Source organism: Plecotus auritus, assembly GCF_963455305.1.
Source record: "Plecotus auritus genome assembly, chromosome: 7".
Lineage (NCBI taxonomy): Eukaryota > Metazoa > Chordata > Mammalia > Chiroptera > Vespertilionidae > Plecotus > Plecotus auritus.
Genome location: NC_137774.1, coordinates 46,057,761 through 46,072,672, shown reverse-complemented (window position 1 = coordinate 46,072,672; position 14,912 = coordinate 46,057,761). Strand labels below are relative to the sequence as shown.

At 52.8% G+C, this 14,912-nt stretch overlaps 1 protein-coding gene across 1 annotated transcript; it reads left to right on the top strand.

The window, feature by feature from the left end:
• Positions 1–1,090: 1,090 nt before the first annotated feature.
• On the top strand, positions 1,091–14,001 carry CCDC42 (coiled-coil domain containing 42; the record flags this gene model as incomplete). The annotated part of the gene is made up of 7 exons (XM_080678762.1): positions 1,091–1,173; positions 1,468–1,573; positions 1,863–1,967; positions 3,456–3,653; positions 9,398–9,619; positions 9,785–9,943; positions 13,745–14,001. The coding sequence occupies 7 exons, from the start codon at positions 1,091–1,093 to the stop codon at positions 13,823–13,825; spliced, it is 954 nt and encodes a 317-aa protein (XP_080534888.1). The 3' UTR covers positions 13,826–14,001.
• Between the last annotated feature and the right edge of the window lie 911 nt (positions 14,002–14,912).

The following is a 14,912-nucleotide window of genomic DNA, read 5'->3' as shown; positions in this document are numbered from 1 at the left end:
GGTTGGCAGCGCCCCCTACCAGTCTCCTCCTCCCAGGCCAGAATTGAGGGGGGTGGGGCGGCCGGGAGGGGGCGCCAGAGGACCGGCAATGCCGCGGGGGCGGGCTTGCTGAGCAGGGACCCCCGCCCCAGCCGGAGCCCCCCACCCTCGGGGGTGCAGAGGGTGCAGAGCGGGGCCCCGACGGGTGGGCAGGGGGAGCCGGGCCCGCACCTCCCCGAGCCCCGCCTCCCACGCAGGTTCTCACATTTCCACGCTGACCCTCGGGACAGATGAGCTACGCATGGTGCTCTGATGGGATCAAGAAAGGCAGCCACCACACAGCAAACACGTCCATAAGAGACATCTACGGTGCCTGGTTTGGCGCGTCTTCGTATTTTAATATCCTGACAACCTCAAAAGAAGGGTCTGTTCCCCTTGGAGGGGCCTTGCCCGGGGCCCGCATTCCCATTCCCAGGGAGGCCTCTGCAGTCCCGCGCTCTTGCCAGCCCCCCACATGCACCCTGCACCTCCCTCGCCCACCCTGGCTCTGGGCTCAGGCCTCCCCGCACCTCCCGCAGATCCCGGCCTCAGCCAAGCACCTCCCTCCTTCTGTCCCTCTCTGCTCTGCCCCCTGTCCCAGCCCAGCCCCTCCCTCGGCCTCACACACCCTGCCCCGGGGAGGGGAGGGAGGCTCAGGGTAGGGCGCCCTCACACGGACACCCCTCGACCGAACCGGTTTACCTTCCTCCCCGCCTGGACGCCAGCATCTAATCAGCCCACCTTCTTCACAAAGTCCCTGCAGGTAAACGCAGGTGCAGAGAGCGGGCCCCAGCCAGCAAGGGCCAGCGGGGCCAGAGGTCAGAGGGCGAAGCCCAGTTCCAGGTGTGGTCCACGGAACGGCGGCCTGTTGCTAGGTAACCAGGTCTCTGGTGGCTGCTGCTCTCAGTCTCCAGCCGTTTTCCCAGGAGTCTCTCAGACACCTGCCCTCTGGACCCTGAAAAGCAGTCAGAAAGGAGAAGCAAGAGCCGACCACTACTGAGCTACCTGTGGCTCCACCACCCACTCTTTTCCTGCAGAGATTGGGCTGCCTGGGCCTTAGACCGCCGCCACCATGAGTCTAGGCATCATGGAAGAGGAAGACCTGGCCGAGTACTTCCGGCTCCAGTATGGGGAGCGGCTGCTCCAGCTGCTCCAGTGAGTGCCCAGGGCCTGGGCCGGGACCTCCCATTCCCACCCACACCCCACCTTCCAACACCTCCTTCTCCTATAACCCAGTGACCCAAATCGTCCTGCCCCTTCACCTGGCACCAATCCACCCCCATCACCGGATCCCCACCCCTCATCATCACCCTGCTTCACCTTGCTCCTTGGACTTCAACACAGCACACTCAGCACAGACAGGGCTCCCTTCCTTCCCCATGGCTGTCTGTCTCCACGGTTACTCCCAGCACAGCCTGCCCCAGCCCCTCTTGCCCATGTCTTGGACAGGAAGTTCCCCCACATTGAGGAGCAGTCGGAGTCCCCATCTATCCAGCTACTGGAGAAGAAGAAGGAGGCCAAGATCATGCACCATGCTATGTTGCATAAGAAGGAGGTGGGAGACTGGGGGAGGGGTGCAGGGGCCACAGGGACAGCCCTTCATTTTGTGGGTGGCTTTGGCTAACGCCAGGAGTCCTGGATGGTGGTTCTGTGTTGCCTCTGCAGACACAGAAACAATCCCAGGCTTGGGGGTGCCAGTAACCCAGGATGCTCTGCTCTGAACCAGGCATGGGGTGGAAAGTGGGGAGGCCTGGAGAGAGAGACGCTTGAGCAGAGGATGCTGGGGCCTTCCTTGGTTCCCATGCCAGAGGCCCTCCTCACCTTCCTGCTTCCTCCACCCCAAGACATTTCAGCGAAGAATGGAAACTCTGAACCTGCGCTGGGAGGAACTGGGCATCAAGGAGGCCCAGCTGAAGGCCCACATTCAGAAGTTTGAACAGTTCATCCAGGTATCTGGGTGTGCGGCCACCCCCAGTGGACACCCACACTCTCGTCCCCTCCTCCACATCCTGCCTCTCCTCTTCCTCCTTGCTTTGGCTGATTCCACCCTGGATTAGATGTCTCACAATGCTCAACAATGCCTGGGGCTTCTCCCTTTAGGTCCCCACTTATTGCTGTTGGTAATTTCTTGTTTACCTATCAGTCTCTGCTCCTTCTAGATTTCTGTTTACCATTTCCTTTCCCATACCTGGTACACATGATGTATTGAATGAATGAATGAATGAATGAATGCACTAGGGGCAGGGCTAGGCACTTGGAGATACAAAGATGAGTCAGGCAGAGTTTTAGTCTCCTCAGTCACCCCATCCTTCCTTCCTGGCACTGTGGATCCAGGGAGGGGGTGGTTGAAGGACCAGGCACCAGAGTCCACTCTGAGGCAACTCCTCTCAATTGGTCCTTTGAGGAGCGATGTCACCATTTTAAAATCCAGATTTCTCCAAAAAGGAAGGGCTGGCCCAACTCCAGGGAGAAATCACTGGCTCTGCCACAGGGGAGTCCTGCTCTGGAGCCTCTTCTGTCTTGCTCTGGGCCTAACCCAGGTGGGAAAGGAAGCGGAGGGACCAGGCATATTCTCCAGAGGTGCAGTTCCTCTTATGGACCAGAGGAAAGCGAATGGAGTGGCTGGGGCAGCAGGAAATTTGGGGGACAGGGTTCTCCAAATGGTCACCAGCAGCATTGCTTATTCCAAATGCAGACCCCGGCACTCCCCTCCCCTTGCTTTCAGAGGCCTGAGGTCGGGCCCAGGCAAATACATTTTTAAGAAGTTCCTCCAGGGGTTGTGATGCACAGTTGGACTTGAAAACCACTGGATTAGAGCCTTCAGTCTTCTCCTGGGCTGACAGGAACAGTGCCAATCCTCTGTGTCCTCCCCACATGCCTCCAAAGGCACCAGCACACATGCCATCCATGTGGGAAAGGAGCCACACGCGTGCCCTGTGAGGGGTGGGCTCACCCTCTAATCTTGGGGGGAGGGCTTTGCAGAAAAAGGCAGAAGGGGGGTCGGCCTGAATTGCAGTGGCTGAGTGTCCTGTCTTTTTCTGGGCCTGGAATTGCGCGCACATCTCCGCCTGCCTGAGCGTGATGCCAGTCGGAGCTCCTAGCTGCATGATCTCTGGCGTGGCCTTGCCCCGGGTCCTCTGGAGCAGGCCCCTCTCCTCGCTCATCTCCCTATGGCTTGAGCACTGTTGCCCCAGCTTTTGGAAGAAGGAGAGGGGCTACTGCCTCTCATTTCTACAGTGGGAGAAACTGAGGCACCAAGTACCAAATCAGGAGAAAAATCAGGCCTTCTTGCCCACCTGGATGGTCCCTGCCCATCCTCAGGGTGGCTGGACTCAGCAAACAGAGGCCCTGAGGGGCGGGGGGGGGAGGGGCACCACCAGTTGGGCCCCAGGGAGGGCAGGGTGAGTGCCTGGCAGACACCACCTCCCTGGCCCCAGGAGAATGACCAGAAACGGATCCGCGCCCTAAAGAAAGCCAACAAGGAGAGAGACCTCAAGAGGCAGCGCATGCGTGAGCTGGCCAAGGCCAAGCAGGAGATGGCGGCCCTGCGGCTGCAGCACCAGCGGCTGAGCAGCAAGCTGCAGAACTACTCCATCTTCAACAAGTACCTGGAGAAGGTGGTGGAGAACTCCGAGGTGAGTGGGGGCCCCGGCCTGGGGCTACAGGGGGCGTAGGGACCCTCTGCAGGGATGCCCACCCTACTCTGAGGGCAGCTGGGAAAGGCCCCTGATCGGGGCTGGGGGCTGGGTGCTGTACCTTGGTGTCTGCACAAGTGACAGCTGTGTCCATGCCTCTGTATGGGTGGTGTGTCTTGGGGAAGGAGGTTTCTTTTAGCAGCGCAGCGAGAAGCTTTGCCTGCGTCAGGATGTGGCCTACTTCTCTCCCAGCGTCCCCTCCTCCCTGGCGTTTTGTTTACTTGAGAGTAAATAGGGAGAGGAAGGGAGAGAAACTGGAAAACACCCAACCTAAGGCAGCGCTTGAGAGCTTAGTGTGTGCTGGGCCCTGAGCTCGGTGCTGCACACGCGTGACTTCATTCAGTTCACTCATTCGCCCCGAGGAGGACGTGGAGGCTCAGAGAGGTCAGGGAAACTGCTCAGGGTCTCACAGCCTGTACGTGGCTGAGCGCTGGCTTCTAACCACTCCTCTGCGGGCTGCACAGTGCACTGACCACTGCTCTTCCTGAAGCCACCTCATTGCCAGAGAGATGGGAACTGCCCCACCCTCTTCCCACCCATGCACCCTGCAGTCCAGTTGACCCTTCACCAACAGGGGTTTGAACTGTGCAGGGCCACTTACATGTGACTTTTTCAATAGTTAATCTGAAAAAGCTCAGACGAACCATGCAGCCTAAAACAATGGAATACACTTGCAGTATCGATAAGTACAGTACAGCGCTATAAATGTATTTTCTCTTCCTTATGTTTTTTCAGCAACACTCTCTAATACAGTATACAATACCCATCACATACAAAATACGTGCAATCGACTGTTTTATGTAATTAATAAGGCTTCCAGTAGACTGTCAGTGGTTAAGTTTCGGGGAGTCAAAGGCTGTATGTGGATTTTCCACTGCATGGGCATCATCGCCCCTCAGCCCTGCATTGTTCAAGCGCAGCTGAACCCGACACTGTTGATGCTCCTCCTTTAAGCATACCTTTGCCCTTTCCTCTGGGGCCCTCCTTCCCCTCCTGCTTTCCTCCTACCTCTGGCCCTTCCTCCTCAGGCTTCTCTGGGACTCCTCTTCCTAGCTCCTTCCTGACACATTCCTCAGGTCTTTGTCCCAAACCCTCCACTTTTCTCCCTAATCAATTCCCTGGGCCTCCTGTGGGTGCCACCCATGTCAGTGGCTCTCCACTCTGTCTCCCCATGACCCCATGTGACAGCAGGAGGCAGGACCCCTTATCAGGGCAGAGTGAGGTCTGAGATGCCCTCTCAGTGTGGATCGATGCCCTGTGGCAGCTGCGGAGAGACAAAGGATGCACTGAGGAGCGTGGCCTGTATCTCGCTGTCCTGTGTCTCCCTCCTGAGTTCAGGCCCCTACAAGTAATTTATCTTGTCTACAACTCATCTCATCTGCTTCCTGCCATCCCCAGGCCAGTCCGCTGCTGGTGTGTTTGGTCCAGGTGCATGGCATGACCACCCACCCACAGCCTCCCACCCAAGACCTCCCACCCACAGCCTCCCACCCACAGCCTCCCACCCATAGCCTCCCACCCACAGCCTCATACCCACAGCCTCCCACTCACAGTCTCCCACCCACAGCCTCCCACCCACAGCCTCCCACCCACAGCCTCATACCCACAGCCTCCCACTCACAGCCTCCCACCCACAGCCTCCCACCCACGGCTTCCAACTCACAGCCTCCCACCCACAGCCTCCCACTCACAGTCTCCCACCCACAGCCTCCCACTCACAGCCTCCCACCCACAGCCTCCCACCCACAGTCTCCCACCCACAGCCTCCCACCCACAGCCTCCCACCCAAGCCTTCCCACCCATAGCCTCCCACCCACAGCCTCCCACTCACAGCCTCCCACTCACAGCCTCCCACCCACAGCCTCCCACCCACAGCTTCCAACTCACAGCCTCCCACCCACAGCCTCCACCCACGGCTTCCAACTCACAGCCTCCCACCCACAGCCTCCACCCACGGCTTCCAACTCACAGCCTCCCACCCACAGCCTCTCACTCACAGCCTCCCACCCACAGCCTCCCACTCACAGCCTCCCACCCACAGCCTCCCACCCACAGCCTCCCACCCACGGCTTCCAACTCACAGCCTCCCACCCACAGCCTCCCACCCACAGCTTCCCACCCACAGCCTCCCACCCACAGCCTCCCACTCACAGCCTCCCACTCACAGCCTCCCACCCATAGCCTCCCATCCACAGCCTCCCACCCAAGCCTTCCCACCCATAGCCTTCCACTCACAGCCTCCCGCCCACAGCCTCCCACCCACAGCTTCCCACCCACAGCCTCCCACCCACAGCCTCCCACCCAAGCCTTCCTACCCACAGCCTCCCACCCACAGCCTCCCACTTACAGCCTCCCACCCATAGCCTCCCACCCACAGCCTCCTACCCATGGCTTTTCACTCACAGCCTCCCACCCGCAGCCTCCCACCCACAGCCTCCCACTCACAGCCTCCCACCCAAGGCTTCCTACTCACAGCCTCCCACTCACAGCCTCCCACTCACAGCCTCCCACCCACAGCCTCCCACTCACAGCCTCCCACCCACAGCCTCCCACCCACAGCCTCACCAGAACTTGAGCCTCAACTCTTCCTCCTCCTCATTCCCCACAGCCATCAATCAGCAGCTCTGGTCTGATCTGCCTCCTAAGTATTTCTGGAATCCAGTCCCTGCCCCTTCCTCATCCAGACCACCAATGTGCCTCACCTGGAGCTCAAGTTTGTATTATCCCTGGACACCAGCCATTCCAGCATTCTACAGCCAGTGCAATCCCCCACCTCTGATTCTTTCTCTCTTTCCTTCTTTCAAAATATTTTAAGCATACTGAAAAGTATAGAGAAATATAAAATAGCACCCAAGTACTCATCACAGCTTTGTCAAATCTTAATATTTGCCCCTAATTCTTTTTTTCTTTAATAAAACACTATAGGCGATTTTGTGCGCCCTTCCAAACCCATTCTTCTTCCCCTCTCCTGAGAGGTAACCGGGTCTCCTGATTTTCTCATTTCTCATTCACATGTTTGTTTTTATTGCTTTGGCAACATATTACATACCCATAAACTGCTAATACTATTGTACATGTCCTCTTGTGACTTACTTTTTCCCATCAATATTTTTAAACCCTTTTTATTATGTAAAATTTCGAACATATACAAAAATAGACAGAACAGTCTATTGACTGTCCATTACTCATCACCTAATTCCAACAATTATCAACTCATAGTCAAATCCCCCAAACCTCCCACCTCTGCCATTTTCAAGCAAATTATATTTTTTTATCCATAAGTATTTCTGTATGTAACTCTAAAAAAGAAGAGCTCTTTTTAATGTAGTCCCAATGCCATTGTCACACCTAGGGAAAATGTGTTAGTAATTCTTTAATGTTAAATATCTAGTTGATGTTAAAAATCCCCCCATTGTTGCACAAATGCTTTTTGGACAATTGGTTTGTTCTAATCAGGGGCCAAACAAGGTCCCCACACTGCATTTGGTGGATATGTTTCTCAAGTCACAGGCATTATTGTGATGACCAAAATAAGCCAAACCTGAAAGAGGACATATTGCCCGATGCCACTGATGTGTTTAAAAACGGGAAAGGTGAGTCTTTGGTGATAGAAGTCACAATTCTGATTTCCTTGGTAGTAAGGGGCAGAAGACCCCTCTAAGGAAATGTCCTATCAGCCCTTCTTCACATGTAACTAGAATCCTTCCATAAAGGAAAGGACTCCTTAGAGAGAACCTTCCCTTCGTCAACTACTTGGTCCCTGTGTGAGTCTTAAAGAAGCTACTTAAATGCTCGATTCTTTTCAGAATAGTGCATTGGTTTTCCAGCACCCTCCAAAAGCAACTTGTACTGCTGTTATAATCATTATGAACTCATGGGTTTCTAACATGTTTGGTATGTTTTGATACTTTGCACCTATTCTTCCTGATGTTCCAAGTGTCCCATCCTTGGATAGTGGGAGCCTCTTCAAGTTGGCACTGAGTCCTTTTGCCATCAGCACTGTGTTTTGGAGAGGTGCTCCTGGTAGCTTGGATGTGGCCCATTCATTCAACTTGTATGCTGTTGCACCATGTGCTGGGTGAACTTCAAAACATAGACATGAAGTTCTCTCTCTGCTTCTTAAAATCCTTCCGTGGATGAAGTCCACACTCCTTCTCAGGGTTCACTGGGCACTTTTTTTACTTCTTCGGGTGGATCTCTCCCTCCCCATCTTGAACTCGGGTCATTCATACTAAAGTTTCTTGAGCTTCCTGAACATGCCACACACATCCATGATCTTTAACCAGGCTCTTCCCTCTACCTGTAATCCTTCCACACCTCTCCTCCCCAAACCCTCCACCCCCCGCCCCATGCCTTTGCCTGGCTATCTTCTGTTCATACCTCTGGTCTCATTTTAGGCATCCTTTCCCCGAGGAAACCTTTTCTGTTTCCATCTCCCCTAATGCTGGGTTGGGTGGCCCTTCCCCAGAGGCATACTTGGGGAAAGGCCAGCAGGGCAGATCCCAGACACCAATCTATCACTGGAAACGCCATGCGATGAACAAAGTGCTCAAGGGGTGTCCCCTGGGTAGCCAGAAAGCTCACTTTGATAGACGCCTGGGGAGGGGACTTGTCACCCTGGGACTGGTGCTCACACCGCCTTCATCTCTTCTGCTGAGTGGGGCCTGTGAGTCAGGGCCAGAGTGGCATGGCTCTAGAGCAGAGGAGGCAGCGGAGCCTGGCAGGCCTCCTGACCCACTGGTACCCTCTGCAGCCTCTGCTGGAGGGCGGTCTCAGCAAATGTTGAATACCAGAGAGCACCATATTGAAGATATTACCCTCACAGTCCCCGTCCTGCCCCATCCCTCAGCCAGAGATAAGGCTTATCACTCTGTTGTAACTGACTATTTACTTGTCTGTCTGTTTTGCCTCCACACCACCCCAAATTGCAGGCTTTATAAGAGCAGGGTCTGCCTGGCTTATCTCATGCTCTGTCCCTAGCAGTCAGCATAGTTCCTGGATTGTGGTGGTTCTTGGTACATTCTTGTTGAATAGGATCATCATTGCTTTAGGAAACATCTCAAAATGCACCCTCCTCCTCGTACAGACATGCAGTTCTCTCTGCTTCTTAAAATCCTTCAGGGGATGAAGTCCATGCTCCTTCCAGGGTTCCCTGGGCACTGTTTTTACTTCTCCAGGTGATCTCTCCCTCCCCTTCTTGAACTAGGGTCATTCATACTAACCTTTCTTGAGCTTCCTAAACATGCCACATATGCTCCATCATCTTTCTCCGGCTGTTCCCTGTAGCAATTTGCAACCCTAAAATCACCTGGGAGGGGGAAGGAATTTAGGGGGGAGTTGCAAAATTCAGATGCCAGGGACCACTTCAGACCAGTTTATTAATCCAAATCTCTGGGGGTAGAGCCTGCCAGGTGTCCTTTTTAAAGTTCCTCCCATGATTCCAATGCGCAGCAAGACTGAGAACTCTTGGTCCAGTTGCATGTACCCCCAACATATGGCCCATGGCCCATACCAACCCAAGAGGAACAAGCAGCTGGACTCCAATATCCTCAGAGCTTCTGCCCCTTGACCTTGGCCTAGGGTCTCTCTGCTAGGCCAAGGAAACTAGGCCGGAAGCTGGCGGGTAACAGGGGCAGAGTAGGACCCTGGGACTGCAGTGCTGTGAACAAAGCCCCCCATTGCAGTTCGAGGAGATCCACGAGGTGATGGCGCGGCACAAGACGCTGGTGAGCATGCACCAGGACCTCATGCAGTCGGCGCAGGAGGGCCAGGAGAAGATCGAGCGTGCCAAGGCACGGCTGGCACGCTACATGGAGGAGAAGGACGACGAGATCCTGCAGCACAACAATGAGCTGGCGCGCCTGCAGATGCGCTTCGACCGCGCCCGCAGCGACGTCATCATCTGGGTGAGCCACCCGTTGGGGCAGAGGCTTCAGGGCCAGGGCTACTGGGAGAATGAGGGAGGGACAGGCGCGCACGCGCGCGCGCACACACACACACACACACACACACACACACACACACACACACACACAGGCTGCCCTCACATCCCTCCCTCATGTCCTCCCCAGGAATCCCGCTGGGCGCACATCCAGAACACCGCCGCCAAGAAGACCCTCTTGCTTGGCACCATCAAGATGGCAACGCTGAACCTCTTCCAGATCGTGAGCAAGCAGCTAAAGGAGACAACCTTCGTGTCCCTGGAGGACACGCACAAACAGCTGGACATGGTAAGAGGAGGTGCAGGTGCCGGGTGGACTGTGTCTACTGAACCAAGATGGTGCTTGACTGGTTGAGTGGAGGAAAGAACCGGATAGAGCCCCGGTTCTCAAATGTTAACAGGATTCCAATCACCTAGGGTCTGAGGAGTGTTGCTGGGCCCCATCCCAGAGTCTCTGATTCAGCGGGACTGAAGTGAGAACCCACGAATTTCCATTTTCTTTTTAATCCTCACCAGAGGATGTGTGAGGTTTGTTTTTTTAATTGAACTTGATGATATATTGTGGTGTGTGTTTTTTATTGATTTTAGAGAGAGAGGAAGGGAGAGGGAGTGGGGAGGGAGAGGAGAGGAGAGGAGAGGGGAGAGAGAGAGAGAGAGAGAGAGAGAGAGAGAGAGAGAGAGACATCAATATGAGTGAGAAACATCATCAAACCCAAAACCTGGCTATGTACCCTGACCAGAATCGAATCCTCAGCACTTCAGCCCTTCGGTTCACAGAACAGTGCTCGAACCAGCTGAGTCACACCAGACAGGGCTGAATTTCCATTTTCAACAAGCCCCAGGTGCTGGCCTGGGTTCCACACTTTGAAAACCACGGCATTAGAACTGAGACCCTGTTGGCCCAAATCAACAGGGACAGTAGCAGGGACCCACTATTGAATTCATTGTGCAAGACAGTCTTGTTAGATCTAGTGAATTCCCAAAGGCTTATGCCTGAGGCCCACTCTTTGGGAAAAAGAGAATGTTGGTGAGGGAGAAGGGAGGACAACCAGCGAGTTTAGGGAAGTCGTAGAGACATATTAGTACTAGTCTGAGATTTTCTCTTTGAAGTCATTGAAAGGAAATAACTTTTCACTGTCTGATCCAAAGCTATTTGATGCCATGTCACGTGGCACCTAAAATCATCTCATTTCTGACCAAAGGTGAACACAACCCATAAGTTAGGAGATTCCATAGCAGCAGATGCATTCACTATGTTTCTTGCAATGTGCAGAAAACATTCCTTTAAAGCAAAAGTCTTTAGCTCTGCTGTGAAGGAGTAGAAAGTAAGCTCTTAAACTGTGATTTTTTTTGTTTTGTTCCCTACTGTATCCCAGTGTCTAGATCAATGCCAGCCACATAGTAGGCCCTCAACAAGTATTTGGTGAATGAAGATCAAACACAAGCTACAAAAAGCAATTGATTAAGAGGCATTTCCCCTGTTTAACAACAACAAAAAGGTGAAAGTCATGAAATGTAAAGGATTTCACCCACTGACCAGCCAGGAAGAAGGATTTCCTTAAACCAAAAACTCTGCCTCCTTCTTAAGGCAAGTGAGGGCAGGGTTATTGAAGGTCCAAAGACCGTGAAGGGAATTTGTAAGAAAGTCTCTGCTGAAGCAGCAATCCTCAAACTTTTTGGTACCTGGATACCTTCACACTCTTAAAATTTATTGAAGACCCTCAAAGAGCTTCTGTTTATGCCAGTTATATCTACTGATATTTACCATATTAGAAACTCAAACGGAAAAGTTAAAAATACTTAATTCATTCATTTTTAAATGACAGGAAGCAAATGAACATAAATAGAATTTTTAATGAAAAATCCATTTTCAAAAGCTATTGTGGGATGAGTGGTGTATTTGACCCTTTTACAAATCCCCTTAATGTCTGGCTGCATGGAGGACGGGTGGCTTCTCGTGTCTGCTTTTGCCTTCATTCTGTTGTGACAGCCCATGTCACTGAAACATTCTACTCTGGTAAACGCTGCACACTCATGAGAGAATAAGAGCAAAAAACACAAATAACATCTTAGATTATAAAAAGAGTTTGGACCTTGCAGCCCTCTCCCCAGCAGTGGGGTCTCAGGGACTCTGGGGGTCCTTGGGGCCCTTTCCTTTGGCTGTTGTGAAGACAGGTGGGCAGGGGGCTGTGAGCCCAGCTCCTCGCCTCGGCATGAGCATCCCTGCTCAGAGCATAGCTTCCAGCTCATCTACTCCAAAATTTGAGCTTTCTGACTCCCTTTCAACCTTGATTTGTCTCCACAGGAATACTTACTATAGCCCAAATGCTCTTTTAAAATATCCCACTTCATTCCCAAAGGATATGAGCCTACTGAGAGAAATACACACAATCAAGTAGCCTGAACAATTGAAAATAAGGACCAGGAAAAACATAAGTTGAAATCCGAGGTCAGGGCAAGAGAGAGAAATAAAGACTGTAGATTCTGGCCTTATAAAGGACAGATGTTGATGCTGAGCTTCCTGGTGACCAGAAGGAAGAGCAACATGCAGCTCTGGTACCCAAATAAGAAAACATACGTTTTCCTCAGAGAAAGTGAGCCTTTTCCAGCTCTTAATTCTAACTGAAATTCCTCAAAGAGGCTTCTGAGATACTCAGTGAACAATGTTCTTGACAAATCCCTGCAACCGATCCAACCACGGGCTTCGGGAGCCACTTATATAGAAGTAAGAGCACAGCATCACAGTGCAGCCTGCAAACGGCCGAGACCATGTGAATTCCACATACTGCATGGGGGAAGGTCTAGAGCAGCATTTTCCAAGCTGGGCTTAGACATTTCCTTTGGGGAAATAAAAGGACTCTATGGACTAAAAAATTTTGAAAACTCTAAAGTAAAACTAAGTTACATGGGTTTGTAAATATGGGACTTCAGAGACCTGAGGCTCTCTAAGGAGATTCAATATAATTTATGTTTAACATTTCTGAAACTTACTTGACCACTGAACCCTTTTGGAGGGTATGTGATTACTTATTGTAAGAACATGGTTTGGGAAACGCTGGGCTTTCTTCTCTGTAACCTTGGGAAAGTTACTTTAATTCGCTGACTCTGTTTCCTCTTTTGCAAATTAGGCGTCACATCAGTAATGGTCCCAGTATTAGCTACTGACAGAGTTGGTGGGAGTTTGGGACAGTCCTATCTCCAGGGACATTCTTGAAAAGGAGAAATGCTAGAACTGAGATCTTAGGGGTCATCTAGGCCAAGCTTTCCTCCCTCTCCCTTTTTAAAGATGAAGCTACTGAGTCCCAGAAAGATGAAGTGATTTCCCCAGAGCTGCATCGGGACCCAGGCCTCTAATTTGTAAGGCAGCACAGTTTCCACCGTCGAACTGACCTCATGTTCTTTCAAACAGAAGCCAGCGCCCTAGCCTGTTTGGCTCAGTGGATAGAGCATAGGCCTGTGGACTGAAGGGTCCCCAGTTCAATTCGGTCAAGGACACGTACCTCGGTTGCAGGCTTGACCCTGGTCAGGGTGCATGTGGGAGGCAACCAATCGATGTTTCTCTCTCTCTATGTCTCTCCCCCTCCTTTCCACTCTAAATAAATAAGTAAATAAATGGAAAAATATCCTGGAGTGAGGATTAACCAAAAAAATAAATAGAATAAAACATAAAAAAAGAAGCCAGCAAAGAGAATTCAAACTTCCCAGATGACTGGAGATTAGCATAAGGAGCATCTGTTCTGGGTTTCAGGTGAATGACACCTTAAAGATTATCACATGGGGGAGCACGCTCCACCCCATACTGCCGGACCCTGCCTACCAAATGCTTCCGTCCCCCCTCCTCTCTCCTCTTGCCCTTCAGCCAGATTCCCAGCCTGGCTCCTTCCCATCACTGCCTCCAGGAGTTCCAGCTCCACGGCTATTTATTGCAGTTAGTCTACGAAGCCTGGTCCTCCGTGTCCACTGGAATCATTGTCGAATGAGGGAAAGTGGCTGCAGGTGGTCACAGGAACAGGGGGGCTCCTAGATGTGCTCTGTTTCTGGGTGGCGGCCTGTCGCTGGGCAGGATCACTTGGTCCCCTTGCCTTGTCAGATCCAGCAGTTCATCCAGGACCTGTCGGACATCTGGGCAGAGGTGAAGAAGAAGGACCAAACGCCACAGATCCGGGTTTAAGGAGCTGCTGTGAGCAGAGACGGAGAGAGAAGTTCCTGGTGAGCTTGCGGTCGGTCAGCCCAGTCCAGCCCTCTGGGACCTGCGCCTTTCTGCTGGCAGACACCCTGCCAGGTTTCCCCTCGGGCCTCAGCCCAGCACTCCCCTGCACACATTAAATTCTATAAGAAGTTTGTTCCTAAGTTCTCGTTTTGGTTATTCACGGGGAAGAGGGCCCATTGAGGAAAGAACCGCCCCCTCCCCTCCAAAACACCCCCTCTTGAAGCTGGTCACTAGGCTGCCTGGGGTCTAGACATCAAATCTCAGGTCTCATGTCTCCTCAGCGTGTCTTGCACACAGTAGGTATTCATAGGGCCACACCAGCAGGGGAGGCACCTGGGGCTATTTTCCCTCTACTACTCCAAAAACAATGTGTGAGGTGGGTCTTTCTAAGTGGGGTGCAGAGGCCCACTAGAAGCCATGAAGGCAGCTTCCCAAGTCAGAGTTCCAACTCTTCCCTGCTCTCCCACCCGCGGGGAACCCTAAAACTACAACATGGTATCAGCCACACTAACAGGAAGAGCAGGCAGCGCCTGAGCAGGCTGGACGATGGCTTCACCAGCCAAACTAAACTGAGGAAGGGCCGATAGAAAGCCTTGCACTTAGTGTCCAAAACTCAGCCTCACATTTCCAAACCCTCAGCGGCAAAAGTCGGGTCAGAGATGGACAGAGGAAGCAGCACTTACTGAGCATCACTTAATGTTCATCACCCCAGTGGAAACTCTGTGTCCCCGTCTTACCTAACATGCCACTTGCCCAAGGACACTGGTACAGAGGGCAGGGTGGGGATTCACACTCGGGCTGCCTGCCCCCAGCCTGGGCGCCCTCAGCCAAGCTGCCCTTCAGAAGACAGACACTGCCCCTGTCCCCTCCAAAGAAGGCTGAGGAGCCCACCTGACGAGGCTCCTTGCTTCCTCCCTGGCCCTGTGACCCCAGAGGGATCCCCGTGACCCCGGGGGCTGCTGCAGTCTCCCCTCTGGGTCCTGCTCTGGGCTTTGTACACATCACCATCCATCTCAGCTTGGCTTCTGGACCAGCAGCATCAACATCA